At 36.4% G+C, this 26,576-nt stretch overlaps 1 protein-coding gene and 2 pseudogenes across 3 annotated transcripts in view; 1 reads left to right on the top strand and 2 right to left on the bottom strand.

Annotated features, from left to right (window-relative positions):
• Window positions 1-15,973, top strand: LOC144661124 (homeobox protein notochord-like; annotated as a pseudogene). Its single transcript, XR_013572208.1, has 5 exons — window positions 1-264; window positions 3,942-4,470; window positions 5,560-5,873; window positions 11,035-11,121; window positions 15,874-15,973. The product of XR_013572208.1 is annotated as a homeobox protein notochord-like (transcript).
• The window catches only part of LOC144661091 (uncharacterized), a 206,403-nt pseudogene that overhangs the window by 120,982 nt on the left and 58,845 nt on the right, over window positions 1-26,576 (bottom strand). The gene's annotated exons all lie outside the window — the stretch shown is intronic.
• Window positions 9,429-26,576, bottom strand: part of LOC144661095 (uncharacterized) — a 23,387-nt gene continuing 6,239 nt past the window's right edge. The window contains exons 2-16 of the mRNA XM_078521802.1: window positions 21,744-21,820; window positions 21,108-21,275; window positions 20,718-20,831; window positions 19,132-19,245; window positions 18,204-18,317; window positions 17,943-18,107; window positions 17,561-17,674; window positions 16,713-16,826; window positions 16,452-16,616; window positions 15,841-15,954; window positions 13,389-13,502; window positions 12,655-12,768; window positions 11,002-11,118; window positions 10,107-10,282; window positions 9,429-9,566 (exon numbers count right to left, since the gene is read on the bottom strand). Coding sequence (XP_078377928.1) covers window positions 9,429-9,566; window positions 10,107-10,282; window positions 11,002-11,118; window positions 12,655-12,768; window positions 13,389-13,502; window positions 15,841-15,954; window positions 16,452-16,616; window positions 16,713-16,826; window positions 17,561-17,674; window positions 17,943-18,107; window positions 18,204-18,317; window positions 19,132-19,245; window positions 20,718-20,831; window positions 21,108-21,275; window positions 21,744-21,801 — 1,899 coding nt within the window. The 5' untranslated portion in view covers window positions 21,802-21,820. The remainder of the gene's footprint in view (window positions 9,567-10,106; window positions 10,283-11,001; window positions 11,119-12,654; window positions 12,769-13,388; window positions 13,503-15,840; window positions 15,955-16,451; window positions 16,617-16,712; window positions 16,827-17,560; window positions 17,675-17,942; window positions 18,108-18,203; window positions 18,318-19,131; window positions 19,246-20,717; window positions 20,832-21,107; window positions 21,276-21,743; window positions 21,821-26,576) is intronic.

Below are 26,576 nucleotides of genomic sequence, written 5' to 3' on the forward strand. Positions count from 1 at the left end.
GAAGCCACATATGGCTCTTACCACGCCAGACAATCGAGTCATCTAGATAATTCGACGACGAGAACAAGTTTACTAGAAACAGACCATTACAACTAGCTTTGTCGTAAAATGGAAACAAGAGGGAGGCTAATTTTCGGCTGAACCGCAGTGAAACACAGGCACAAATTTCCATAAAGACGGGCGGGATTTAGTGAACCTGAACTGTTAATATGGCGCCAGATACTAAAGCATAAAAGATAAAAGAAAGATGAAACAAAACTCAAGGTCAGTAGGGAGGAATATTTACATTTGAGTCATTAAGTTTACCATCGCGCACGTTACCTATTATTAAGAGTTTAATAATACATCGTCAATACAAATTAATACTAAAATCTTAATGAAAAGCTCTAAGGAACCTGGGAATGATCGTTTCTGCAGTATTCGGGGTTTGTAATCTCTAAATAATTTATTACTATGGTGATATAATACTAGAAAGAACCCCGAACGCGAACAGTTATGTGAAGCAGTTCAGATTCACACAAACAGTCAGCACCACCACATCTGCAAACAACTCGATAACCGAGCGACATTAACTTCGTATGTTTGCAATTGATAAAGCTTTACTTTACATCTAAATACAGTCTTAATTCCAATGGGCCTTTAAATAAAATACTCATAATTTCCTTTGAGAAACATAGAAGCTAGCTGCCACCAGAATAAATTTGTACGATTTCCTCTATTAATATCTACTGAAATTCGTGCTCTCGTTTAGTTGTAATTGTTTTAAAGACACATAAAAAATATAGAATCGCTGACCCCTGCGCGGTGAAATAATCTGTATATTGCAGACATCATGGCGATGCTACTTTACTTCATTTCCATTCAAAGTCTACAAGTTCCATTAGCTTATTGCCGTCCCATTGTGTTAGTTAATTTTTTCTTAGTACCTGTCAATATGAGCACAATTTACAGTCCTTACTCTGTTAGTTACGACTCGCTACGTGGAAATATATTTTGCTTGAAACTTCTGCTCTCCGATGCAAATGCACGATGTTACATTGTTCAGCAGGACAAGAAGAAAGTTACTATATTGTTATCCTCTGTGGAAGTTTTCTTCCATGTAGAGGAAAAGCATCTGTAGGACAAAGTCCATAGATTCAGTGCGTTGTAAAGGTTGTTAATGGTTGGTAGCAGTGTTTGCTGTGGCTAACAGTCCATATGGAATATGTAAATGATTATTTAGTTCACCTGGAAATAAAAAAAAGGGATTATTGATTTACACCAAAACGAAATAGATGACTGCTCAGTTGTCTTTCAAGTTACAAGGAGAAGGCCAACTGAGAATTGTGTTCTCATTATAATTCCCAACTTTGTCTGGTTATCTATGATTAATATCTTGGCAAAGTTTACTCCACAGTGGAGTGATAATTAGTTATACCGCTGTCAATAATAAGTAAATGATCTTCAGCGACCTTCATCAAGTTCCCGTGTACATAGCTTGGTTAAAAGATGTAAACAATTTAATCTCGTTAGTAGTTTGGATAGGTTGACAAATGTTATCAGCGTATACAGTAAAAACCCGCGAGTAACAACCTGCATTTTCCCAAGTTAGCCTAAACAGGTTCTTAAATAAATGGTAATTAGCACAAATTTAGGCTATGTAGGCTCTTAATAGGTTTTTGTTTTCTTCAGAAAAAATATGTTGTTGCTAATATAATTTTTAATGGTATTGAGCCTTTTCCTTATATGAAATTTGATACTATTTTATTTATGTTTATGTGGTTGTATTAATAATAATATTTTGATGATTTTTATCATCGGCATTTACATTGCAACTCGAGTGATAATGCTCCGAGTTGTCTCCCAATGGACCCAGAATGTCAACTTATCTTATTTCCTTAAAAGTAAACATTTTTAATCAATTTTAGAAATAGGAACCTATTCCCAAAGTTTAGGCTAAAAAGGTTCCTATGCAAAGGGTGTATTAGGGTGTATATTAGCCTAACGGTTTTTTTTAAAAATAAAGGTTCTTACTCGCGGGTTTTTACTGCATATCAGCTTACTGGAGTGAGTAATATACAGGCTAATGATTATTTAAAAACTGAATTGAAGTACAAAATATAGAGAATGAGAAATTAAATTTTAGTAAATAGAAGTGTTTTTTTTTAAAAAAAATATTAGTTACTAAGCCGGTAAAAAAGCAAAAGTTTAATGATAAACCACGAAGGAAAAATGGTGTTAAAGATTTTGTAAGGTCGCCACGAGCTTGAAAATTTTATTAATAGTAATAATAATCATAATAATTTTATTTTTTATTTTGTTTTTAATAATAATATATAAATAATATATAATAATAATAAAAATAATAATAATTATAATAATTATAATAATAATAATAATGATAATGATAATGATAATAGTAATAATATTTATTACTTATATTGCGCTTTTTTCTATATAAATAATCAAAAGCGCATTAAAATTAAAATTAACAATTTACAAATCAATGAAAAAAGGGAAAGAAACTACTAACCTACTTATCATTAAGAGGAGTCAAGAATGGTCCCTCAATGTGTATTTGGGTCTCTGCCCTTTTCCTCTTTTGTTAATCTCCCATTTTTCCAAAAAAACCCCCCAAATTATTCTAAGAATGAATTAAAGTATACCATAAAAATTAAAAATTGTAATCTAAACTGAAAGCCTTTACAAATAAATTTGACTTAACTAAACGCTTAAAAATCTAAACGCTTAACTAAAAGCTAATTTTTAAACCAAACGCTCAAAAATTTTTAAGAAGCGTCATCCTTAACATAGCCCTGTAATTACACAAAAATTATTTTAATTGTCAGATACAACGCGCTCTCTTTTATTTTACCACAGACGAAAATGTTTACTCTAAATATTCCTAGCCTCATTTCAGTGAAATCAGTGAGCATTCAAGGTGCTTGAAGTCAATCTTTTCAACCCCTCCCACTATTATTGTTGTAGTTCCTCGGAGGTTGAGATTTTGGAACAGCACTGAACAAGTGAGAACGGGAATCACTTTTGTCAACCTCTAAATGGAGTACTTGTGAAAAGTTTCAAAAACTCAAATAAGATTGTAGAATATATTTGTACACCCTGAAAGTAGTCTATTTTTTTTATAAAATTTTTATCTTAAATTTTTTATTCTTTGATGGAAAAGGGGAAAAAAAGGGAATTTTTTTTTTTTAAATGAAAAAAAATTTTTTTTTATTTTTTTATAAAAAAAAAAAAAAAAATTTTTTTTTTATTATAATAATTAAACAATTAAAAAAGGAAAAAAAAAAGGAAAACAAAAAATTCCCCCCAAAAAGGGTGTCCTCTGACGAGGTTGATATCATAGTGATAGATCACGTGACCACATTTCGGCGAAAGATCAAAGGGAGAATTCGTGCATTCATTCTTTAAACTGTGTGCTTAGTTTACCTTTTGTTATCATTTGATGATATAGTAAAATGAGACTGAGGAATGCCCAGCGATAGCAAGTGATTCGGTAACTTTTGGTCCTTACAGCTACTATTGTAGGTATTCAGTACAAAAATAAAACAAGTTTTCTTTAAAAAAAACAAATCTACGATATACACAAGAATATTGCATTTTAGCAACCCGTAAAAGTTATTGAGACAGTACAGGACATTTCATTGCGATCTTCCTGTCTTTTCCTTGTTTTATAATTATCATTGCTCATTTGCATGGCCTGAGCAAATTTTAGTAATTGTAGAGTTCAGTTGATGACATTTACAATCTTATTCGGCAGTCTTCTGAACCAATATTTAAGGGCTTCTCGGATTGCTTCTTTTTTTTCTTGCCATGTTTTGTAGAAAAACTTAATGCAATTCTGTTAAATTAAAAATGTTTTCAAACAAGAAATCAAGTTTTTTGAACCACTTTTACAAAGTCTCTTTTCATGAAATATTAATATCAATAATGTCAACTGACAGGTCTCAGTGGCGAGTATCATTGGCAGATCGGTAGAGTTCCTTTTACCGCCACTTTGTTTCGCAACCGCAACAGGAAGTGGACGACATCCTGTCTCCTAATGACTGACAGGATTAATTATCGTAAATTCCAGAGCCTTTCTTCAAAAAGCCGCCATGTTATACGCCCAGAAGGGTAACACAAGTCCCTGATCAAGAACCAATATGGCGACAAGAGGTATTGCATCTTCCCCACCCACAATCTCGTCATTTTCACCCAGTAGAAATTCGTTTTCCATCAAAAACATTTTAAATCTATCAGATGAAACAGTGGAGAAGCAGAAATGGATGTCTAAAGATGCCGCACCAATTGACGCACTTGACGCGCCATGTCCAGCGCCATCATTTCTTGTTGCTTCTCGTGCAGTGTTTCCTCCAGGGTATCACCGTCCACATTTGTCATCTTATTTCCCTGGATTCTGTTGACTTCCATCTCCCCAGTCAGTTGCTCAGATGACTCCATTTATTTTCCCGAACCACGTAGGTTCCTTTGGTAAGTTAACAAAAGGATCGGACATGTTAACAGTAACTGCAGAAGTTTTAGTTCTGCATAAATCGTAGTTTAACATAATGTTAACTATGAAATTAGTTGCCATGTACAATCCACTGTATCATCAATGCGGTTGAGAAAGCTTTAAAAGAAGTCCTTTGTGATCAGGCTAGGATAATATCAAGAGATATCGACATTGTTTTACTTTTTGCTTTTAGTTTTATTTTGGACAATCGTATCGTTTAAAAGTGAATGTACATCTTCTTAGAAACATTTTATAATTTTGGTGATGATATGTGTTACAATTTTTTTCATGGCAAAATTGCGTGGGATGTTTACATTTTTAGCTTGGATGTGGGCTGAGGCAGCAAGTCTATTGCGTTTGTCAAAGCTGATTCCGAAAACTTGCAAACTCCAGGTTATTTTAAGGCTGATTCCTTTACCCTAACCTAATTAGAAAGCGTTGTGAATTAACATTCGTGGACGTAACATAATATAATAAATGCCATTGAGGTATAGAAGTGTTTACGTCCGAGTCTCGATAGACGAAGTATGGTAAACATTGCCCTTAATGTACCAGGATGTACTGCAATGTCGAGCGTCACTTGTGATATCATCGTTGATAATTGTGCATATCCCAGACCTGGTCCAATGTATTTGATTTTTCGTTTGTCTTTTTCTCTTCTTTTTAAAAGGACTTAACGCCTAATTTGATTCAAAACACAAGCGAGATAGCTTCGAGATTGTTAGCAACTCATTATAATAGTCATGTCGTCAAGGTCGTTGTTTTAAACACAGCCAATGACAACTTCCTTCGACTCTTGCTCAGTTCAATAGATAAATTTTAAAAAAGACGTTCTGTTTAAAAACACTTTTTTACAAAAGCAATCGTTCTAAAGTTAACGTATACGTTAAGCTTTGAATGTCAAGCAGCTTTATGAACGATGCCTTTATGATTTGCCCTGCGTAGTTGCCTTGGCTTGTCAGAAGTGGCACCTCTTTAGTTAATTTCCTGCGGAGTTCGTAAAGTGTTCACCTTAATAAATTACCTTTGTGATAGTCATTGAAACGTCTTTCTTTTCTAACCATTAGATGTGAATGTTCAGAAGAAACGAAGGCGTGCAATGAAGAAAAAGAGACTACGTCCCTTGTTTTCAACCCATCAAATCCAAATGATGGAGAATGAGTTTGCAAAATGTCGATACATTACAGAAAGCAGACGAGCAGAGCTTGCTTCAGACCTTAATCTCACGGAAATGCAAGTAAAAACCTGGTTTCAAAATCGACGAACGAGGTGGAAGAAAGAAACACAAGACAAAGGAGAAGCGCAATCATCGGAGATGCAACTCTTTTGCGGAGGAACCCACGAGCAAGGTTTCCTTGAAACTTAGATTTTACAATGCAGAGTGCGGGATCACAAGTTTTGCTCTATTTTAAACTTTTCGTATAGAGTATATTTTCAGTGTGCTTCGTTAAGATATATCTTTCAGCAATTTTTTTAAATAGAAAGTATCTTGTGACAATTTAAAGTAATTAAAACTTACCAAGACGAACAGCTTTTGAAAACACAGACTACAAAAGTGATATAGACTTCCGGTTGTAAAGATATTCGAAGTCTTCGCTATATATAGTCATTTCAAGTTATTTTTCCTGATAATTTGAGTATTTTGTCTTGCCTTTTCTCTACTGTAAGGCTCACCGATTACAAAAAAAGTGATACATCTTCTTTGTAATTACAGCATAGTTTGAGGCCTCTAGTTTCGGGCAGAGATGACCATGATGACAAAGTCAACATTCAACATCACTGTTTTATTCCGAAATCCATGTATATCCATAAAGAGGGGATTTTAGCTGTTTATTCGTCCTTGTGTGCCATCACGTTTATTTAGAAGTCTGAAACAGTCACTAATACGTAAAATATAGAGAACTTGCTTATGTGCAGGTTTTCTAAGTTTAGATAGTGTATTATCTTCTTCGACTGTATATTTAAGTTAAACAATCAATTCGTTCTGGAATTAGGCTGTTTCTTGATATTACGGTTCACAGTCAAACCTTCATCGTTTACTTCAACGCACATAAAAAATGCTCATGGATATGTGATGCAGCAAATTCACCTTGAATATCTAGCTAGCATGCATGCGTTATGAAATAATAAATGAATGAGGAATGTTTTTTATTTCAGTAAGTTGACTGTTGACTATTAAGAAATACATACCAGTATGATCTTGAATGGTGTTCGCTTTAAACCTTCCCAGAAAACAAACCTCTTTATGATTTGATTGAAACCACGTTTTCGTATTTTTCACCAATTTCAAATTTCAAAGCAACAAATGTAGTCTATGTGTTCTGTTCGTCGCCACTGTTTGTATTTTAAATCTTAACAAAGGATCCATTTTAAAAATAGGGAAAAAGGTCTAGGTCACCTCATTTTGTTGATCATTTGAATTTCTCTTTAAAATTTAAAACATTCAATGTTGAAATCACAACAGCACTGCGCACTTCTAGAAACAACGTCCAGCTAATACAAATGATTTTGTTCACTATATAGATATATTCAGAGAGGAAGGTCAAATCAGCCGTATTTAGTTTTCTTGCGAGTTCAGATGGAATTGCAAGTTCCGTCGGTCCACCAGAACTCAAATTGCGGTATCCTTCCACTTTCCATACTTATTCTATTACTTAGAAAAGTTTTAACGGATTATAGGTAGATTTTACATGGAATAAATTACTTAATAATTCCTTAAAGTGAAATAATAATTTCCAACACACTTTTAATAATTGGTCATATGCATACAAAGTAAATAGAAAAACCTTAAGTAAACAAAACTATTAGAGAAACGAATGGAAGTATCTCTTCCAATTATTTCTGCTGTATTTACCAGCCTATACTGAAACAGAAATGTATGTTTTAACCCGATGTTTGTCCCTTCGCAATGTCATGATGCAAAAAGGTCAAGGTTCCCCTTGCATCGGTGAGCCTTACAGTAGAGATAAGGCGAGATTAAAAAATTAGAGTACTCGAAAATACAGATTCCTTGGAGCATTGAGTGAGGTGATAGACACAGGGACTTTTATCACATTATCAGCTCGTTTTCTGTTAAGCAGATTTATTTCCGTACTGAAGTATGCGGTCAGTGCTTTAACATCAAAACACAAATGTCATGGGAAGATTGCCAGAATGTTCGATGTGTACATTAGTGAGGCGTGGTTGCCTAGTTGTTAGAGTGTGTTGGAACATGGATCCAACCTGGCCGGCGTCTTTCGTTCTTCATCTGAGCGTATAAATTGATACTGGAAATTGCTGGAGAAGAGAATTCCAGGGGCCAGGGAGGTAGCCGCTTATGTTATAGAAAGTAGTGACGAGTTACAATCAGGCAGTATCATCAAAAAAACTTTGCAATTAATTAACTTGTCGAGCACGCCAAAGAGAGCGTTCAGGGAATCGACCACAGGCGTTTAAACGGTTAAATCCGAATAATGAGTAAGGAAGCAGCAAGGAAGCCGTAATGGCCTGGGAAAATCAAGTCGTTGAACCATCCCCTGCTGAAAAAAAGGTTTTAGAACCTAAACTTTGGTTCTTTTCCTGCCGGAAAAAGCGGTCCAAAACGGCGGAATCGAAGCATAGTCTAATGAAACTTTTAAAAAGTTGTTGCCTGGAAGCGACGGCGCAACAGGGAAAATCATTTAGAGGGGTTTTAAACTAGCCTGCAATGAAGGCGTTCATGATGGGCAAGCGTTGGATAATTATGTTCGTGTGCCCTAGAAGGTGCGAAAAACACCTGCCCGCAAAGCCTGTGAAATCACGAAACGCCCCCTAATTAGAAAATTGGAATTGCTTTAACCAAAACCAATCGTGACTCACTTTTCCCTACGCTTTGTGGCGGCTACAGGTATTTGCTTGTTTGCAATTGGCCGACTGGTCAACCGAGGTGATCACTTTGGTTCTGGTTTTACGACACTCAAACAGAAACTTATCTGAGGACAAAACATCAAATTTAGCAAGCCTTATAAAGAAGAATATAAACAGATAGCAAGGTATTAAGCGGCTTGAAATCCTTTGGTTTCTTCGCACCTTAATACCGGTGGAATGTTTAAACTCTTATTTTCAAGGACGACAAGATAATAGTAGGATAATGCTCCATGAACAAACGACAACTTATTCCCATGCTCCTTGTTTATTTCACTGTTAGTTCCCCCCTTATTAAAAGTTGATTAAAAATTAAACAATCAATTTAACTGTTAAAGAAACCAATCCAACCATTTTTTAGTTTAATAAACACATCGTCTTATGGTATTTATCCATTACTAGTCGACGTGTGCTTCTTCATTACTCCCAGGCATATCATTCAACAGAAACTTCTTCTGTTTACCTGAAAGAAACAAAGAAATATTAGGATACTTAATAAAAGAGATGATAAATTGTGGATCATCTCTCATCGTTTATTTTACAAAAAATATAACACGAAAGGCTTTGACTTCAAATTAACAAAACAACTAGTATCTATTTCCCTCGGAGTACCACTCCGTGTTGACATTTTTTTTTTACAGTTTTCTTTCTTTTCAAAGCAATATTTTGCTTGACTAACTGTAATTATTTCTCTCTCTCCCTCAGCTCAGGTCCAAGGGTTTATTATCAAGTTTGTGTTATCAGCTAGTCCAAAACTGTGGAGGGTTTTTCTCAACAGTATTTTGGAGTTGTTTCGACTAACACTCTGGCCTTAAACATGCAATTAAAACCGTCGTGTTCAATGACACCTTTTCGAGCAAGTTCCAATCTGTCCAATACTACTATTCAAGATTTATAGTTATTTTATAAAGTTCTACGTTTGTTTGGCGCTTATGCTTATGATAAATGCATAAGCATACACAACGCTCCAGAGTTACAAAATAGAACGCCTTAGTAAAAAAAATGGATATATAATCTCATAAACGTGGCAAAATCTGAAATGAAGTGGTTCAAATTACCTGGTGTAAACAAAGTTTGCTTTTTTAATCCCAACACCAAGACTCTGGTCATTAGTCTTGCACTTCGATGATGCACCATACTTTTTAAAATCAACCAGCTTTCCATCGTTGGAAGTGACACAATTGTTCAAACCCTAAGTAACAGAAAACTTGGTTAGTCAATCAAGTGGATTCTGTAAAAGAAACGACAGGGATAAAGAACAACGCGATTTATAAAAGAACAATTTTAAACATGGTTTAACAGTTGAAACGTATTCAGTTGTAAACGACATTTGCTTTGCTAGAGTTGATTCTCTCAATGTAGAATGAGTTAAAAGAGGGGTCTAAAAGGGGTAAAATGGGAATTGGGATTGGGCAAATTTTCACCGGGAAAAAGGGGATTTGGACCGCTGGGACTGGGAAACAAACAAACAAAGCAATACAACTGGGACTTGGATTTGGGGAAATTCGGGAAACAGTAGACTGGGTACTGGGATTTGCGAAAAATTTGGGCTGGGAAATGGGATTTATAACCTCTGCCCCCCTTCAGGACCCTCTCTTTATATTGCCCGTGGAAAGGAAAGGATGGTCGAAAAAATGCAGAGTCAGAGTAGTTTGGCTGTTTGGTGTACATTATACAAGGAATAAATATTAAGAACAATACGCAAATAATCGAGTACCTAATCGATACTTACTCGGATTGCAAAAATCTCGTAGCCGTTTGCCTCCGCTTTAGCTTTGCAGGTGTTATAAATCTTCTCAATATCGGGGTTTTTCTTTTTGATGCCTTTGACTGTCGCAAATTTCTTTTTAAAAATCCTTTTCTTCTTCTTCTTTGCCTCCTTGAAGCATCCTTCAGAATTCCAAATCACTGCAAGGAAAACCGATAAAGCGAAGAGACACTTATAAGCTAAAAAAATCGTTGTAAATTCGTTAATGGCTACTTGTTAGCACGGATTAATTTAGAACAGATAGTTTGCTATTTTTTTTCTTGCGGCACTTTCAGTTTTACCTTTATTTGAGGATCTCCGAATGCTGGAAGTTGGAAGTAAACATGGAACTGGCTAAGCTAGCAAAACCCTGTTGTTAACCACGTAACTTAGACTCGTTACCGAGACTATCGAGCGATCAACCTCCTACTTGGAGGCCACTTTTCTTTTGCTAAAAAAAGGACCTTAATCGTTGTTGCCCAGTCTCTTATAGTGTTCCCAACTTGAATTATGGTAAGAAAACCAAGCAGTCGCTCTTGTTGAAACAGCTTAATCCCTAGGAGGCACGCTGGCAAACTAGTGCTCTTGAGTAAGACAACTTTTACTGTCATAGTGCTCCTCTCCACCCAAGAATAAAAATATATAAAGCAAGCCCTTATTGCAACTTTAAGGCTGGTTTTCACTAGTGAGGAAAATCGTATGCTGTTTTAAAAGTGAGACGATTATTATTCGAGGCGTTTGTAATGAGCAAATCTAAGGACTTATGCAAAAAATGTTAATAAGCTGCACTTGCGGTGTGAACCGCTTTTGACCCGGATTCTTAACGCTATAATGAATAATATGTGGCATATTTGTAAGCTATATGTTAAATCAGCCCTACCCTCCTGACAGTGACCTCCCTTGTATCCCTCAGCACAGTTACACGTGTAGCTTCCAGGAGCAGAATTAACACAAGTAGCGCCATTCAAACAAGGATCAACCTCGCATTCATCAATGTCTGGTAAGTAAGGAGTGAAATAAATACGTGACTTATTTACAAAACTTTCTCGACTTTAGTGAAATCAATAAGAGGCAAACCTCCCCCCCCCCCCTAAAATATGTGCATGCTGTTTATCAAACTAAATTAAAAACAGTAAAATTTTTACTTATATTAGAAGTTTTAACACCGCTTAGCGAGCGTATGCAACAGTTAGTGTGCTCTCGATATCATGGACTTTACCAACTTAAGAGGAAATCCGCCAGGACTTCGAGTAGTAATTGGACAAAATTATGTACCAAAACTATTTACACCTGATTGCAAGCTGTTGTGTTACTGCTTCAAATATCTTATCGAAAGAAATCTTTTCTAACAACACCAAACATCGAAAACTAATTTCGAAGTTCCACTGAATTCCCATGAATTGCTTAAAAGATGTGAGCTTTTGCCTATACCTTGTGAACTTTGAATTCATTTTCTCAGACTCTGTTAAGAAATTGTTGTTGGTGTTATCACGGATAATTACTTACATCAGCGCCGTCAAACATAACACAAGCACTTAGATCAAAACGCAACATAAACGAAAGCCCACACTAAAAAGCAATGACTTTGTTTGTTCTTCTCCAGCTTTTTCTTCCGGATGCTTGTGTTGCTGCCGGTTTTCACTTATGCTTGCTATTATGCTTTTTTGCCAAAAAAATCAGATCTAGGGATTCCTTACCAGTTTCACAGTTTGTTCCTTCATAACCAGCAGAACATTCACAAGTGTATCGTCCAACTCCATCATGGCAGGTAGCACCATTGAGGCAAGGATCATTTGCACATTCATTGATATCTGTGGTAGAAACATGTTTAGCTAAGCAAGATAACATTTTCACACTAACTTGAAAGATCTAAACTGGCGCCCCATCATTGCTACGCTTCAAGTTTTATCTTCGTTTCCCAGCAATGTTTTTGGATGCAAAACATACCTCAAAGAGAGATTAAGACGCTTTCCACTGAACAATCGGGCATTAAAGGCAATTTCGAAGTTCCACTGAATTCCCATGAATTGCTTAAAAGATGTGAGCTTTTGCCCATAGCTTGTGAACTTTGAATATCATTTTCTCAGACTCTGATAAGAAATTGTTGTACCAGAATTATTTCCACCTTATTGCAAACTTTTTTGTTACTGCTTCGAATATCGAAGTTTCGCTGAATTCCACTGAATCGCTTAAGACGAATTTCCAAAATGGCTACACGTGAGATTTTGCCTATATCTTGTGAACTTTGAATTCATTTTCTCAGACTCTGTTAAGAAATTGTTGTTGGTGTTATCACGGATAATTACTTACTTAGAAGAAGCCAAAGTACATAGTCACCTATCAGCGCCGTCAAACATAACACAAGCACTAAGATCAAAACGCAACATAAACGAAAGCCCACACTAAAAAGCAATCATGACTTTGTTTGTTCTTCTCCAGCTTTTTCTTCTAGATGCTTGTGTTGCTGCCGGTTTTCACTTATGCTTGCTATTATGCTTTTTTGCCAAAAAAATCAGATCTAGGGATTCCTTACCAGTTTCACAGTTTGTTCCTTCATAACCAGCAGGACATTCACAAGTGTATCGTCCAACTCCATCATGGCAGGTAGCACCATTGAGGCAAGGATCATTTGCACATTCATTGATATCTGTGGTAGAAACATGTTTAGCTAAGCAAGATAACATTTTCACACTAACTTGAAAGATCCAAACTGGCGCCCCATCATTGCTACGCTTCAAGTTTTATCTTCGTTTCCCAGCAATGTTTTTGGATGCAAAACATACCTCAAAGAGAGATTAAGACGCTTTCCACTGAACAATCGGGCATTAAAGGCAATAATAAAGGTATCTAAACAAACTCGTGGTATGGTCATAGTTTTTAATGCAGTCATGAAGAACTTATCGAAATTTTAAGCTGACCCCGCGCGAGAGAAATGAATTCGAAGTTATCCGTATTTTAGTTAAAAATGACGTTTCAGGTCGGTTCAAAACAAAATAACGCGCGTTTTAAGCTTTTGTTTTTAGGAAGTTTGACATTACCTTTCTCGAGAATGCTTTATAGGTCTTTATAGAATTTCATGACGTGGCAATTGGAGAAATGAATTACAGTTACAAGAATTACAAAATGTCACCGTGCTATGAGAAGATTTTTGGTAATTAATTTTTGCACTTATTGCTCGCACTTTCAGCGGAATCCGTCTTAAAACCTAACATGGATATTAATCAAGTGTTTTCTAGAGATTCCAGTGCACGTATGTGCACTATGTACCTTGTTCACAGTTTTGCCCTGTGTAACCACTCATACAACTGCACGAATATCCTCCTGGTTGATTCTCACATGTTGCTCCATTTTTACAAGGGCTCGCTTCACATTCGTTAATATCTAGCAACAATAATTATAAAAGATGATTGTTAAAAATTATCGATTTGCTCCATCTGATCTGCACTGCACGTGACTCTAATTTCATTTCAGCTTTAGTGAACTTCACTGGTACACAGGTGATCTAAAGTGAGTACCAGTGAGGGTCACGATCAATAAACTTAACTTCAGTCTTCCCAAATAATTTATATAGGAACATGCCCCGTTTCGTCGGCGTGCTCCGAAACTGCGGGGGTTTGTGTACGAGCAATCCGTATGTCTCTGTTGTGTTCTTTTATATTTTGTTGCATCGCTGTCTCTGTTTCCCTGATACAGTCAACTCTCGCCTTGCGAACACCTCGCTATTACGCCGGGACACCCTGTTATTACGGACAGGAGTTAAAATCCCAGCGAATAAGAATTACTGAAAACGAATCTCGCTACTGCGGACTTTCTCCATTACGGACACCAAATTGTGGTCCAGAAGGTGTCCGTAATAGAGGGAGTTGACTGTATATACTTTGCCGCATTCATATGGAATTTTATCAATTTTACGACACCGTCTTGTTTAGTAGATTTTAGGGCGTCTTTGTGTCGCACTAGGTGACATTTGAAGACGATGCATACAACTTGTTGTTGTAGGCAGCGAAAAACATTCATGTTTCTTGTTTTCTTGTTCCTTGCATAGCACGGATTTTTATTCAGTCTCAATCGTTCTTTTCGTTAATAAAAATCCGTAATTTGCACTTTCTATGAAGTAACTCTATTTATTATATATATATAGCGAGAATTTTAAGCAATAAACCTTGCAAATAGAATTCTATATTTGCTATATTTTACATGTGAAAAAATCGATACGTCTAATCAGCTTCGCGTATAGCTTTCTTCACATGTGAAAAATATAACCAATCAGCATCTAGAGAAGTACGACTCAACCAATCACAGCGCTAGAATTCAAATGGTTTCCAACGAGGTTGAGAAAGCGAGCGGCAAGTTTGCTCGACGGCAATTTATGTTTTGAAAACATGGCTACACGTTTTGTTTCTTTACAGAACTCTGCCTTTTAAGAACTTAATGGAAAGGCAAGCCAAAAGAAACACGCTAAACAAAACCTAAAGAATACGGCAGTGATAAAAATCATTCTTCAAAGGCGAAGTGAAGACAGGCGAAGGCGAAGTGTCGATAAGTGAAAGCAAAGACAAGACTTTCATCGGAACTTACAACACATCCGCGGAATTTCTAAGAATATTCAGGCACTTTTGGGATCGTCTTGGTAAAGTAAATTGTATTTTTAATCTGGATTTACGTCCTTATTTTTGTTTATTTAATCGACTCCTTGTGTTGTCACAATTTGTTCAAAATTCGCCAGTTGATTCGCCAGCAATTCATTCACTTGTGGCGAAGTTTCCTCGATGCGATTCGAAGTTTTGCTTTTAACGTAAATGTAACGCAGTGTGTTTATTTAAATAAAGTTTTTGTCTAGGAGAGTTTGTCGCCAGTTATTTTTCTTTTTTATACCTTATTCTCACTTAATTTCGCGAGTACTAAATTTCGCGATTTTCGCGATTTTAAAAAAACCGCGAAATTTAATACCCGCGAAATATAGGACACGCGAAGTTTAAAATCGCGAAACTTAATATCGTACTGATAATATAAAAATATAATGATACTCGATTTGTTTTATCATAGTTATTCTAACATGTCTGAGCTTCATGTTTATGAGTTTCTTGTTTAATTTTGTCCATTAGTTATCTCCCACTCTATCAGTCGCACTGTTCGAACTGTTCTCTGCCGCCAAGTTCCTCAAAATCTCGCTATTGCAGTCGTAGATGAACTTATTAGGGATTTAGACTGTTGAATGCCTTATGTTTTTTATGTGTATATTGTTTTGTTTGCCGTTTTTACGATGACCTTCATATTAATTATGTTGTAACAGTTTCGAGGTCAAAGCTTCATATTGAAGAATAGGTAAATATCGCGAAAGTTAATACACTCCAATTGCACCTTCCTCACAAAATCGCGAAATTAAATACTCGCGAAATTTAGTGAGAATAAGGTATTATTGAAATAGCGAATTCGCTTGTATTAAAAGCTATGTGCATTTGCAGCTTTGTTTTCTCGCGCCGTTAACTGTCGTATGTCAAAAGTTATAAACTGAAAAATCGGCGTTAAGTGTTCAATGGTTGAATTCTCAGCATAGAAAGTGCTTTGTACGGATTTTATTCACTCAATGCAAAACTTTGGAAAACGAACTCGTTCGCTACGCTCACTCGTTCGCTTTTCAAAGTTTTGCAACTCGTGAATATAAATCCGTACGGCGCACTATGAAGTAATCTATATAGATATATATTTTATATCACACCTTCATCACAATTTTTTCCCTTCCATCCTGCAGGACATGGCTGACAGCTGTAACCATCCTCAGTCGTCTTACAACTGGCTCCATTCTTACACGGCGATGACGCACATTCATCCACTAACAGAACAAAAGCAAATATGTTGCTATTATTTGTTACTGATCTCAAAATCAAAATATTGTCTATATGAGTATTTCATATTTTTTATTCCTCGATTCTCAATAGATTATATTACAATAGTTTATAAGTGAACAATACAGGACGAAATGGAGCAGGGCAAGAAATTTTAACTTCTCTCCCTGCCTTAATTTCTTGAAATTTTAATTTTAGAGTTTTATGCCCTTTCAATTAAATTACATTTCTTAGATAAAAAGAAAACAAGCCAAGAGAGTAAATGGAAAACACAGAGAGTAAAATTATTATTATTGAGCAAAATAAATGTAAAGGACGATCGCATGGTTTCAATTTATTTTAAATCTTCAAACATTATTTTGCGAAAGATAAAACAGGCTTTCTTTATTTGTTGATCCACTATAAAAACAAGTTCAATTATTCTCACATTCTCTATGTTTTTAGCAAAAACGAAATGTAAACGTATAAATAGAGCATGGCTTACCGCAGTTAGCCCATTGTCCAGAGTAGACAGCAGTCAATGAACACCATAACTGATTATAATTGACCTTGGTACAGGAGTCGTAAGACACCCCTCCATACACGAAAGGAAAAACACAACAGCGGCCTTCAGCATTATCTGTCTTTTTTCCAGGTGGACATGGACGCCCTATTAAACGGACGCATCACCTTAGTTTAAGAATTGTACTTCTGACAACTTATAATACAGGGACACAATTTCACTGTGCTTACTACGGAAGCTTACTTGACTCGCAGGTTTCTCCTTCAAACTCCTCAGTACAGTTGCATGAGTATGAATCCTCACCAGTCATAATACAGCTTGCACCATTTTTACACGGGTTTGAGTTACAGGGGCTCACTTAAAAATGAAAATAAAAACGAAATTAGAAGTAAATACTAAATAAAGCAAATTTGATTGAGTGTCGTAAAGCTAAAAGAAAATCAATCACTGTAATCAATCACAAAGGCTCCAAACAATCGAACCAATTAAAACTCGAAGCAAATAAAATTAGCTGAAAAAAAAAAAGCGGGGGAAAATGCTAATCTGGGTGCGAGCAAGTGACTATTTTTTCGCCTTTCTACTGATTTGTTGAAAATATGGCCAAAGGTTTTTAAACCAATCACTAAATGAAGTAATAGAAAACCAATCAAATTACGCTATCGTACGCTGCTACATACACAACTTATATTCACTTACAATAAGGTTAATGTAGTGTGCTCACTTTACAAAGACGGCCTTCGTTGGTTTAAAAAATCTATCTTTCTCGTTCTTTTTTATTCCGGTCCTTTTTCCAGACATTGTTGAAAAGCCCTTTTGCTGATTTTGTAAATGCTTCCGTATTCTACGCATCATTATAATTTATTCTCTCCAAGTGCATTTGATTGTTGGAAAATAACCCATGCAGCTATGTGATTGTCGTATGGCTTGCTAATCAATAACATCTATTTAGGTTCGCGAGACAAAAAATGACAGCACAAAATGATGTTAATGGTGATGATGGTAATGATGATGATGATGAAGATGATGACAATCGAATATTCATCGCTGACTTTACAGTTCTTTGAACACATTAAGAGTGGCTATACATTTACCTTTTTCACAGCTGTCCCCATAATACCCCTCGGCACATTGACAACCGTAGCTGTCATCTCCAGTTACTGTACATGTTCCTGCATTCTGGCAGGGGTTGTTTGTACACGGATTCACTGTCAGGTGAAGAAAAAGGAACGTCGCTTGATACATTTTTGCAACATTAAGTTAAAAAAGAAATAAACTACTTGTCATTTGCATACCTTAGTTACGTGGACTGAATTTAGTACGCGTTAATTTGATGGCTGAATAACAAATTCTTATTGTAATCAAATATCATTATAGCTTTAACAACTAGTTTACAAATAATATCTGCTTTGACCATCCACAATTAAATGAAACCAAACAAAATACATTATTAAACCATATACTGCAATTACTCACCGCAGTTAGCCCATTGTCCAGAGTAGACAGCAGTCAATGAACACCATAACTGATTATGATTGACCTTGGTACAGGAGTCGTAAGACACCCCTCCATACACGAAAGAAAAAACACAACAACGGCCTTCAGCATTATCTGTCTTTTTTCCAGGTGGACATGGACGCCCTATTAAGCGGACGCATCACCTTAGTTTAAGAATTGTTCTTCTGATTACTTAAAATACAGAGACACATTATCACTGTGCTTACTGCTGAAGCTTACTTGACTCGCAGGTTTCTCCTTCAAACTCCTCAGTACAGTTGCATGAGTATGAATCCTCACCAGTCATAATACAGCTTGCACCATTTTTGCACGGACTTGAGTTACAAGGGCTCACTGAAAAATACACAATGAAAACCGAAATAAGTAGTAAATACTAAATAGAGCAATTTTGATTGGGTGCAATAAAACCAAAGCAATTACTGTGCCTGATCTCGTGTTCACAAAGGTCGTAAACAATCCAGTGAACCAATCAAAACTAGAAGCAAATACAACTAGCTGACAAGAAGTGCGGGAAAACGCTTATGAGGTTGTGAACAAGTCACATTTTTTTTGGCTTCGCTGTTAATTGGTTGAAAAAGTGGTGCGAGGTTTTAAACCCACTATGCACTAAACATGGTAATGCAAAAAGAAAGCGAATGCCAATTAGTTGCGACACACGAGTGAATATTGCTCTATCGGACACTGTTACATAGAAAACTACCATTTACATATCCTGAAATCGCATACAAAAACGTAAATCTTGTCAGCTCTATTTACGAAGAGGGACTTTGTCGGTTTAACAAATTCTATCTGTCGGTTTCTTTTTAATTCCGGTTCTTTCTACATCTACATGAGGGGGAGTCTTGCAAAGGGAGGCATACTCCCATACTCTTTCTCCAGACATTGTTCAAATGCCTTCAGTCGCTGATTTTTAAATGCTTTCGTATTTTATGCATCGTTTTAATTTAAGTGCATTTGATTGTTGGAAAATCGATTCCAGTCGTCATAACCCATGCAGTCATGTGACAGTCATATGGCTTCCAAATCCCTAATCATTAGCTTCTGTTTAGGTTCGCAAGACAGAAAATGGTAGCAAAAAATATGTTAATGATGATAATGATCTGACTTTACCATTGTTTGTACACAATAAGAGTTGCTATACATTTACCTTTTTCACAGCTGTTCCCATAATACCCCTCGGCACACTGACAACTGTAGCTGTCATCTCCAGTTACTGTACATGTTCCTGCATTCTGGCAGGGGTTGTTTGTACACGGATTCACTGTCAGGTGAAGAAAAAGAAACACCGCCAGATATATCTTTGTAAAATTAAGTTAAAAGCAATATACGAATCGGTATTTACATACCTTACTTTAAAAAGGGACTGAATTATAAACAAGTACGCGTTAATTTGATGGCTGAATAAGAAACTCTTATTATATAATAGTTTACAAAAAAAATATTTGCTTTGACGATCGACAATTAAATGAATTCACACAAAATACACCCTAAACCATATTAAGGCGAGATAGTTTCTCGGTTGCGTTGGGAGACCATTTAAGAATAACTCACCGCAATTAGCCCATTGTCCAGAGTAGATCGCAGTCAATGAACACCACAGTTGATTATGATTTTTATTTGTACATGAGTCGTAAGACACCCCTCCATACACGAAAGGAAAAACACAAGAGCGGCCTTCAGCATTATCTGTCTTTTTTTCAGGTGGACATGGACGCCCTATTAAACGGACACATCACCTTAGTTTAAGAATTGTACTTCTGGAAACTTATAATACAGGGACACATTATCACTGTGCTTACTACTGAAGCTTACTTGACTCGCAGGTTTCTCCTTCAAACTCCTCAGTACAGTTGCATGAGTATGAATCCTCACCAGTCATAATACAGCTTGCACCATTCTTACACGGGTTTGAGTTACAAGGGCTCACTGAAAAATGGACAATAAAAACCGAAATTAGTAATAACTACTAGAAAAAGCAATTCTCGATTGGGTGTCGTAAAAGCAAAACCAAAGCAATCAGTTTGCCTGATTACAAATTTTATAAACAATCCAGTGAACCAATCAAAACTCGAAGCAAATACAACTAGCTGACGAGAAGTGCCGGAAAACACTTATGAGGCTATAAACAAGTCACATTTCTTGGGTTTTTCTGTTGATTGGTTGAAAAAGTGGCGTGAGGATTTTTGACCAATCACTAAACATAGGAATGCAAAAGGAAAGCAAACGCGAATATTTACTTGCGACACTCGAATGAAAATTGCTCTATCGGACACTACCGCTTACATGGAAAACTGCCATTTACATTACTTAAAATCTCGTACAAAAAATCTGGTCCGCTCTCTTAACGAAGACCGGCTCCGTTATTTAAAAAAAAAATTCTATCTGTCGGTTAATTCAAATTATTTCTCCAGACGTTGTCCAAATGCCTTCTTTGTGGATTTTGTAAATGCTTTCGTATTTTACACATAATATAATTTATTTTCTTTAAGTGCGTTTGATTGTTGGAATATCGATTCTTGTCGTCATAGCCCCTGCAGCCATTAGACATTCTTATGGATTGCTAAACTAAAGCATCTGTTAGGGTTTCCAAGACAGGAAATGATTACACAAAATAATGTTAATGGTGATGATGGTGATGATGACGATGATGATAATGATGACGATAATGATAATCGAATATTCACCGCTGACTTTACCATTGTTTCTACACATTAAAAGTTGCTATGCATTTACCATTTTCACAGCTGTTCCCATAATACCCCTCGGCACATTGACAACTGTAGCTGTCATCTCCAGTTACTGTACATGTTCCTGCATTCTGGCAGGGGTTGTTTGTACACGGATCCACTGTGAGATGAAACAAAAGAAATAGATATAGCTTTGTTGCATTAAGTTAAAAAATAAAGGAATTTGAATTCTATAACTCTGTTTACACGTGCTTTGAATAATGGACAAGGGCGCAAAAAAATTCTTGGATGTATATGACAAAGCCCCATTATGATCAAATTTCATTACACTTTAAGCAAATAACTAGTTTGCAAAAAAAAAAAAACTTGCTTTGTTAATACAAAACTAAAAGAATTCACACGAAATACACCTTAAAACCATTTAAGAATAGCTTACCGCAGTTAGCCCATTGTCCAGAGTAGACGGCAGTCAATGAACACCACAATCTGTTATGATTGACCTTGGTACAGGAATCGTAAGACACCCCTCCATACACGAAAGGAAAAGCACAACAGCGGCCTTCAGCATTATCTGTCTTTTTTCCTGCTGGACAGTCACCAACGACTTTTGGAAAGAAACAATGTTTGTATTTAAATTTTGCATTATTTTTATACACTAATCCAAATTCGATAAGTCAAGAATAGGGGTTTATGTTCATTGTATTTTGAGCTCATTTATAGAAAAGGTGTTGCTTTTTTGCCAAAGCGCCTGGAACGCGTCAAACTTTTCACCTAAGTCTGTTTTTCCATCTCAAGTGGATATTAACCAGCCTTCTTGCTGTCCATTTTCCTCTAGTAAAATATTACTTTGATGTTTTCTCCGATTTAAAGGAAAGTCTGGGTTCAAGTGATGACGCTATATTTAGTTTTTTACTCACCGTGATGAAGGCAGTATTGCCGAAACGTCGGTAAATTAAACTTCCACCGAAATTTCTAGCGTCAAAAACAATTTTAATTATGTTATTTCATCGCCTATATTAAGTGATGTCAGGCTTGTCCAAGAACTAATATGAGGCAAATAGCATTTGCTTACCAGAAACCACAGTCACGCTCCAAATGAGCAGCGCGTAGAAACAGCTAGCTGTTATCATATTTTTGAAACTTTTGGAGCTGAAAATTTGAAAAAAAGAACAAGTACCTTAGATAAGCAGTCAAATGTTCATCTCACCTGGTGATATTTCCATCAAGTTGCTTTAAAGAGGGTCTTGAAGGGGGATTTAAAATTCCATTTCTAAGCCCACATTTTGCCCAAATCCCATTTCCCAGCCTGTTGTTTTCCCGATTTTCCAAATCCCAGTCCCAGTTGTATTGTTTATTTGTTTGTGATTTCCAGTCCAGTAACCCAAATCCCCTTTCCCAGTGTAAAAATCCCAGTTCTCATTTTACCCCTTCAGACCCCTCTTCAATGATTACCGCGGATTAATTCTGCTTTAGTTATAAAAATTACCAAACAAAAGATAAAGCAGCAAATAATAAAACTGAAAAGATGAGAAGGTGACAAGAACGGGATCCAAACGACCGGCTTCTACCTTTTGACTTTGCAGTAGATTTTTTACCTAGAGAATAATACATGGTTGCGCGGAGGTATGAAATTTATCTTCGAGTGTTCAAATCGATATCTCGAGAGTGAGCGCACCAAACGTTTCCAAAAATTTACGAATATTTCCAAAGATTATTAAAGATTTCCGAGAAGGAACCGAAGATGATTCGACTTAATATCGATACCAGCATTGAAACATGGCAAACTCGTCAGCAAACGCGTCGAAATCGAGAACTTCACATGTGAAAGATATCATATATTTTACAGTTTAAAGTTATCAAATTGGCGTCAGTTTTTTATGCGCTGTCCTGATTAATTTCGTCATAACATTGTCAAAGTCAGTTGTAGGTCCACGAGCCGAAAGATCCACAAGGGAAAGAAATGCAAGAGTCAAAATACGGAAGTTGCTATTAATACAAAGGGAATACAAAAGATTTTTCTGCCCAATCAGGAGGCATAATTCAGAGAGCTTTTTGAACTGGTTTGGTAAGACTCTTTTTCCAGGGGCACCTTTCAGTCGCTCCAACTGTTCTATGCCGATTTTCCCCCCGTAGATTCGCGCTATTTTTCACCCTCATTTTCGCGTTTCCCTCGCCCCACTAACTGCCCCTGGGTCTCCGAGGATGTATTTTGCTACGATCAAATGCATTGCTTGAGAAATTAATATTTATATCAAGCTTCAAGCGAACCCGTTAAATATTATCCTGTTAAAAGCCTGATTTTCTAAGTAGAAAATATTACAGTATTGAGACATTACTATTGATTCTTTCTAAAATTCTGTAAAAACTTAATTCTCTAGCAAGCAAAATATCGACGCGGTCAGTAGGTTGACTGACTTGCTTGTCCTGAAAACAAAGTTTAAAATGAATGATAACCATTAACGACAATTAAAAAGTGCGAATGGCTAAAAACACTGAAACAAAAATAGGAAGAAGAAAGAAGAGTTATCATATCAAACTTTGTTCTGGTTTGAAATTTGAAGACAATGCAGCATTTTTGACCGTCATCAAGAAACGTTACAACCTGTCTACTTCTGGTAAATAATTTAACTGAACTCCTGCAAATCAAAAGCGGGCTAACGTTGGCTATTCATGAGCATTAGGTGTAACAGGACAATATGGAAGTATGTTTCATTCGAAGCCGTAAACCCGAGATCGATGGATCGCAAGCCCTTGAGAAGTAATTAAGTTTCTTCAGGTTACTATAAGAAATGTGCCTTTTTCATAATTGAAAATTAATGTAAGTTATGTGCATACTTTAAATTTGTTTTTGTTTTTGAATGAATTTGACCGTTTTATTCACTTTATCATCTTGTACAGTCAAAAGCCGAAAACAAGCCGGTTTTTTTAGAGTGATTGCACCTCCCCGTGAAACAGAAACTCAGACGGCAACGGGAACGTGAACATCACCAAACAGAAGGTTTAATGGGCGGAATAATAACTCTGCACTTGCGTTTTAAGTGCGACTTTCTCCAAAAATCAACTAATATCGCCTTTCCCCGGCACAAATTGGAAAAATCGATTTCGCTCATATTTTGCCCATATATAGGTCCTAGTGAGAAACCAAACGGACTGCAGTTAGTTTTCCCTAATACAGCTTCCTTTCGAAGAATTATGTAAAAAAAGATTTTGGCCCAATTGGGCTCAAAATCCACTTCCGGTTTGACTGATTTTTTTGAAAGTTTGATCGCCTCGCGCGTTATAATGCTGCTGTTTATTGATATTTCAATAATATATGTAATGTAATTAGGTCTTTATTGTATGACTGAGCGGAAAATAAAACAAATCGAGATTAATTTTTAGCCTGAAACGGGGATAAATCCAAAGCAAAATTGGCAAATGAGTAGCGAGCGAAATTGTTGCAGTAAAACTCTGTCATGTTTTTCTATGTGCGATAACTTAAAATATCGTAAAAACAATTTTTATGGGTTAACTAGACACTTATCTTATAGGATATCCAAAAAAATCTCTGGGGAAAAGGTTTTTAGTGGCCCGCTTTGTCCTATGTTTATCACTAATTTTGCTGTAAATCAACTAAAATGTAAACAATTGCGTTACACGGCTTGTCACAATACCCGTAAACAGATTCACAATTTCTGTATTTTAAATAATCTAATCATTTAAAATACACGAAAAGGAGTAGACGTCCCATGCCGGTTGTAAATGGGTACTTCAAGTAAAACCTTTTCTTGCTATATTACCCTATAATGAATATATGTTTAACCTATCATTGAGGTGTTGCTTTTCCTGCAAGCTGGCTTTGCTGTTTACTACTCTTCAGCTGAAATTAAAAACCAGGCAATGTACCATGTTTTGTCTGCTTTTAAACACTTGAAAGTGTATCTACCTTTAATGGCCCGATGTATTCTAGGGACGGATGATCCGTCTGGACGAACTTGCGTTTTAATTAGGCGAGCATTTTTTTAGTTCGTCCGATAATTCGTCTGTGTATAAATACGGGCAAACAGACGGATTATCGGTCCAGACCAACTATCTTCATAATTCGTCTTGGCAGACGAATCATGAAGATAGTTGGTCTGGACCGATAATTCGTCGGGCTCAGTTATAAGATCTTTATTTTTTATGCACCCATCATTACGGAGAGTGTGACTGGGCGCTCTGCTACACGGGAAATAATTGTCGTTTCTTTTATAATTCATAAGATAATCCTCAAAACAACGAATAGGCATACTACTGTAGGTTCGCATTGACCCTACTTTCACAACGATCGTTTATTCATGATCATTGAAGGGTATTAGTTTTTAGATCCAGTGTTATTTTTGTTCTAGTACAGTTCGCTGAAAATTAGTATTTTCAAATAAATTTACCTTAAATCGGTAAACATGTAATTCGGTCTACTGGTGAATCCAGCGGAGACGACCAGTTCTTCATCTTTTGTTACAAAACTGACTATTTTGTTCAAAAATCAGTGCCAACTAGACTCCACCTCCCACTCCATTTTAAAGAAAGGCGAATGCCCACCTCCCCTCCTGCTGTCAGGCCACTGATGGCGGTTTCAGTTGCATAAGCCGATAAGGCAATTGTTTTCAATGTAAAGCTTGCCAAAAAATCCTATCCTCTTTATGGAGAGCTATTGTTTTGTTTGTGCCACTCAAAATGGGCAAAACGAGGTGAGATTATTGCAACAACTGACTGCGAAAAAACAAAGACCGGAAGGGAGGGAGGGGAGCTTGCAGGATGGAATTTTAAAATTTTTCAACAACGTACATGTATAACTTATTTGCAAGTTTTCACTCATAATTATCCATTGAAGGCTTTTTGCGGGTTATCGTATCCCACCCCTCTTATAGGAAAGGAAATTCAAAAGCCTGCCTTCTTCGCCGCTCCTTTGCCCTGTCCCTTTTGTTCCCCTTTTGCTGCCTATAGGTAACGGTTTCAGTTGCATGAGGGTGATTTTTCAATGTGAAACGTCACTAAATGCTCTAAGCCTGTTTTTAAGGGCTAAGCTTGAAATTATGCACTAAAAATAGCTGGAGCCGGCTGGGGTTAAGGTAACAACTGTCGAAGATAAGAAAACTGAAAGGAGTAGGGAGAGGAGGGGCATTTTCGCTGAGCCCATAACGAGGGCTGACAACAACATTTTACATCAAGTGTCAGTGGAGCATTTCTCAGAAATCTGTTAAAGGATCCCTGTGCTGTGCCAAAGGGTGATACTTGGGATTTCAAGTGACAGAAATGATGGAAGGGTTTTTGGGGGTTTGAAATTTTTAATTCTGGGAATTGTTTGTCTAGGAAATTTTTTAAAAGTATTTTATGGGTGTTCTGAATAAAGAAGGGATTTTGGGGGGAATAAAAAACAATCTAAACATTCGTGGTGGTGCATTGGTTGTATAGTTTCGCGAATCAAGTACAAACAAATGTTTCTTACTGATGATTAATCTTGAAAGTTGGTGTTCCAGTCCTTTGCTTTGCATATAAACTCGAGCGTTACCATCATTGCCCCTTTCTGGAAATCTAATGAACAGAAATTCGGCATGGGATATTTTCAGGGTAAATTTTTTTGTCAAGGTATTTTTTAGAGTGTTTTTTAAAGCCCTTGGGGTTGTTTGGGGGGTTCCATTATTCACGTTACTTGAAATCCCAAGAACCCCCCCCCCCCCCCACCCCCTCGAGGTGCTGTGCATGTCTGTTATGTTTCCATTGTCCAAAATAAAGCAGCTTTACACTTGCTAAGACCATTATGGATTTACTTATAGAAAAGGCCTATTATTTGCATTTTTTCTTATCCTGAATTTCAATTCTTTCATTTGACTCACAAATACTTCCTCCTCGTTATTTACCACGACAAGTGGAGGCAGGTTCTCTG

This window comes from Oculina patagonica, chromosome 7, assembly GCF_052425735.1.
Source record: "Oculina patagonica isolate OP01 chromosome 7, crgOcupat, whole genome shotgun sequence".
Taxonomy (NCBI): domain Eukaryota; kingdom Metazoa; phylum Cnidaria; class Anthozoa; order Scleractinia; family Oculinidae; genus Oculina; species Oculina patagonica.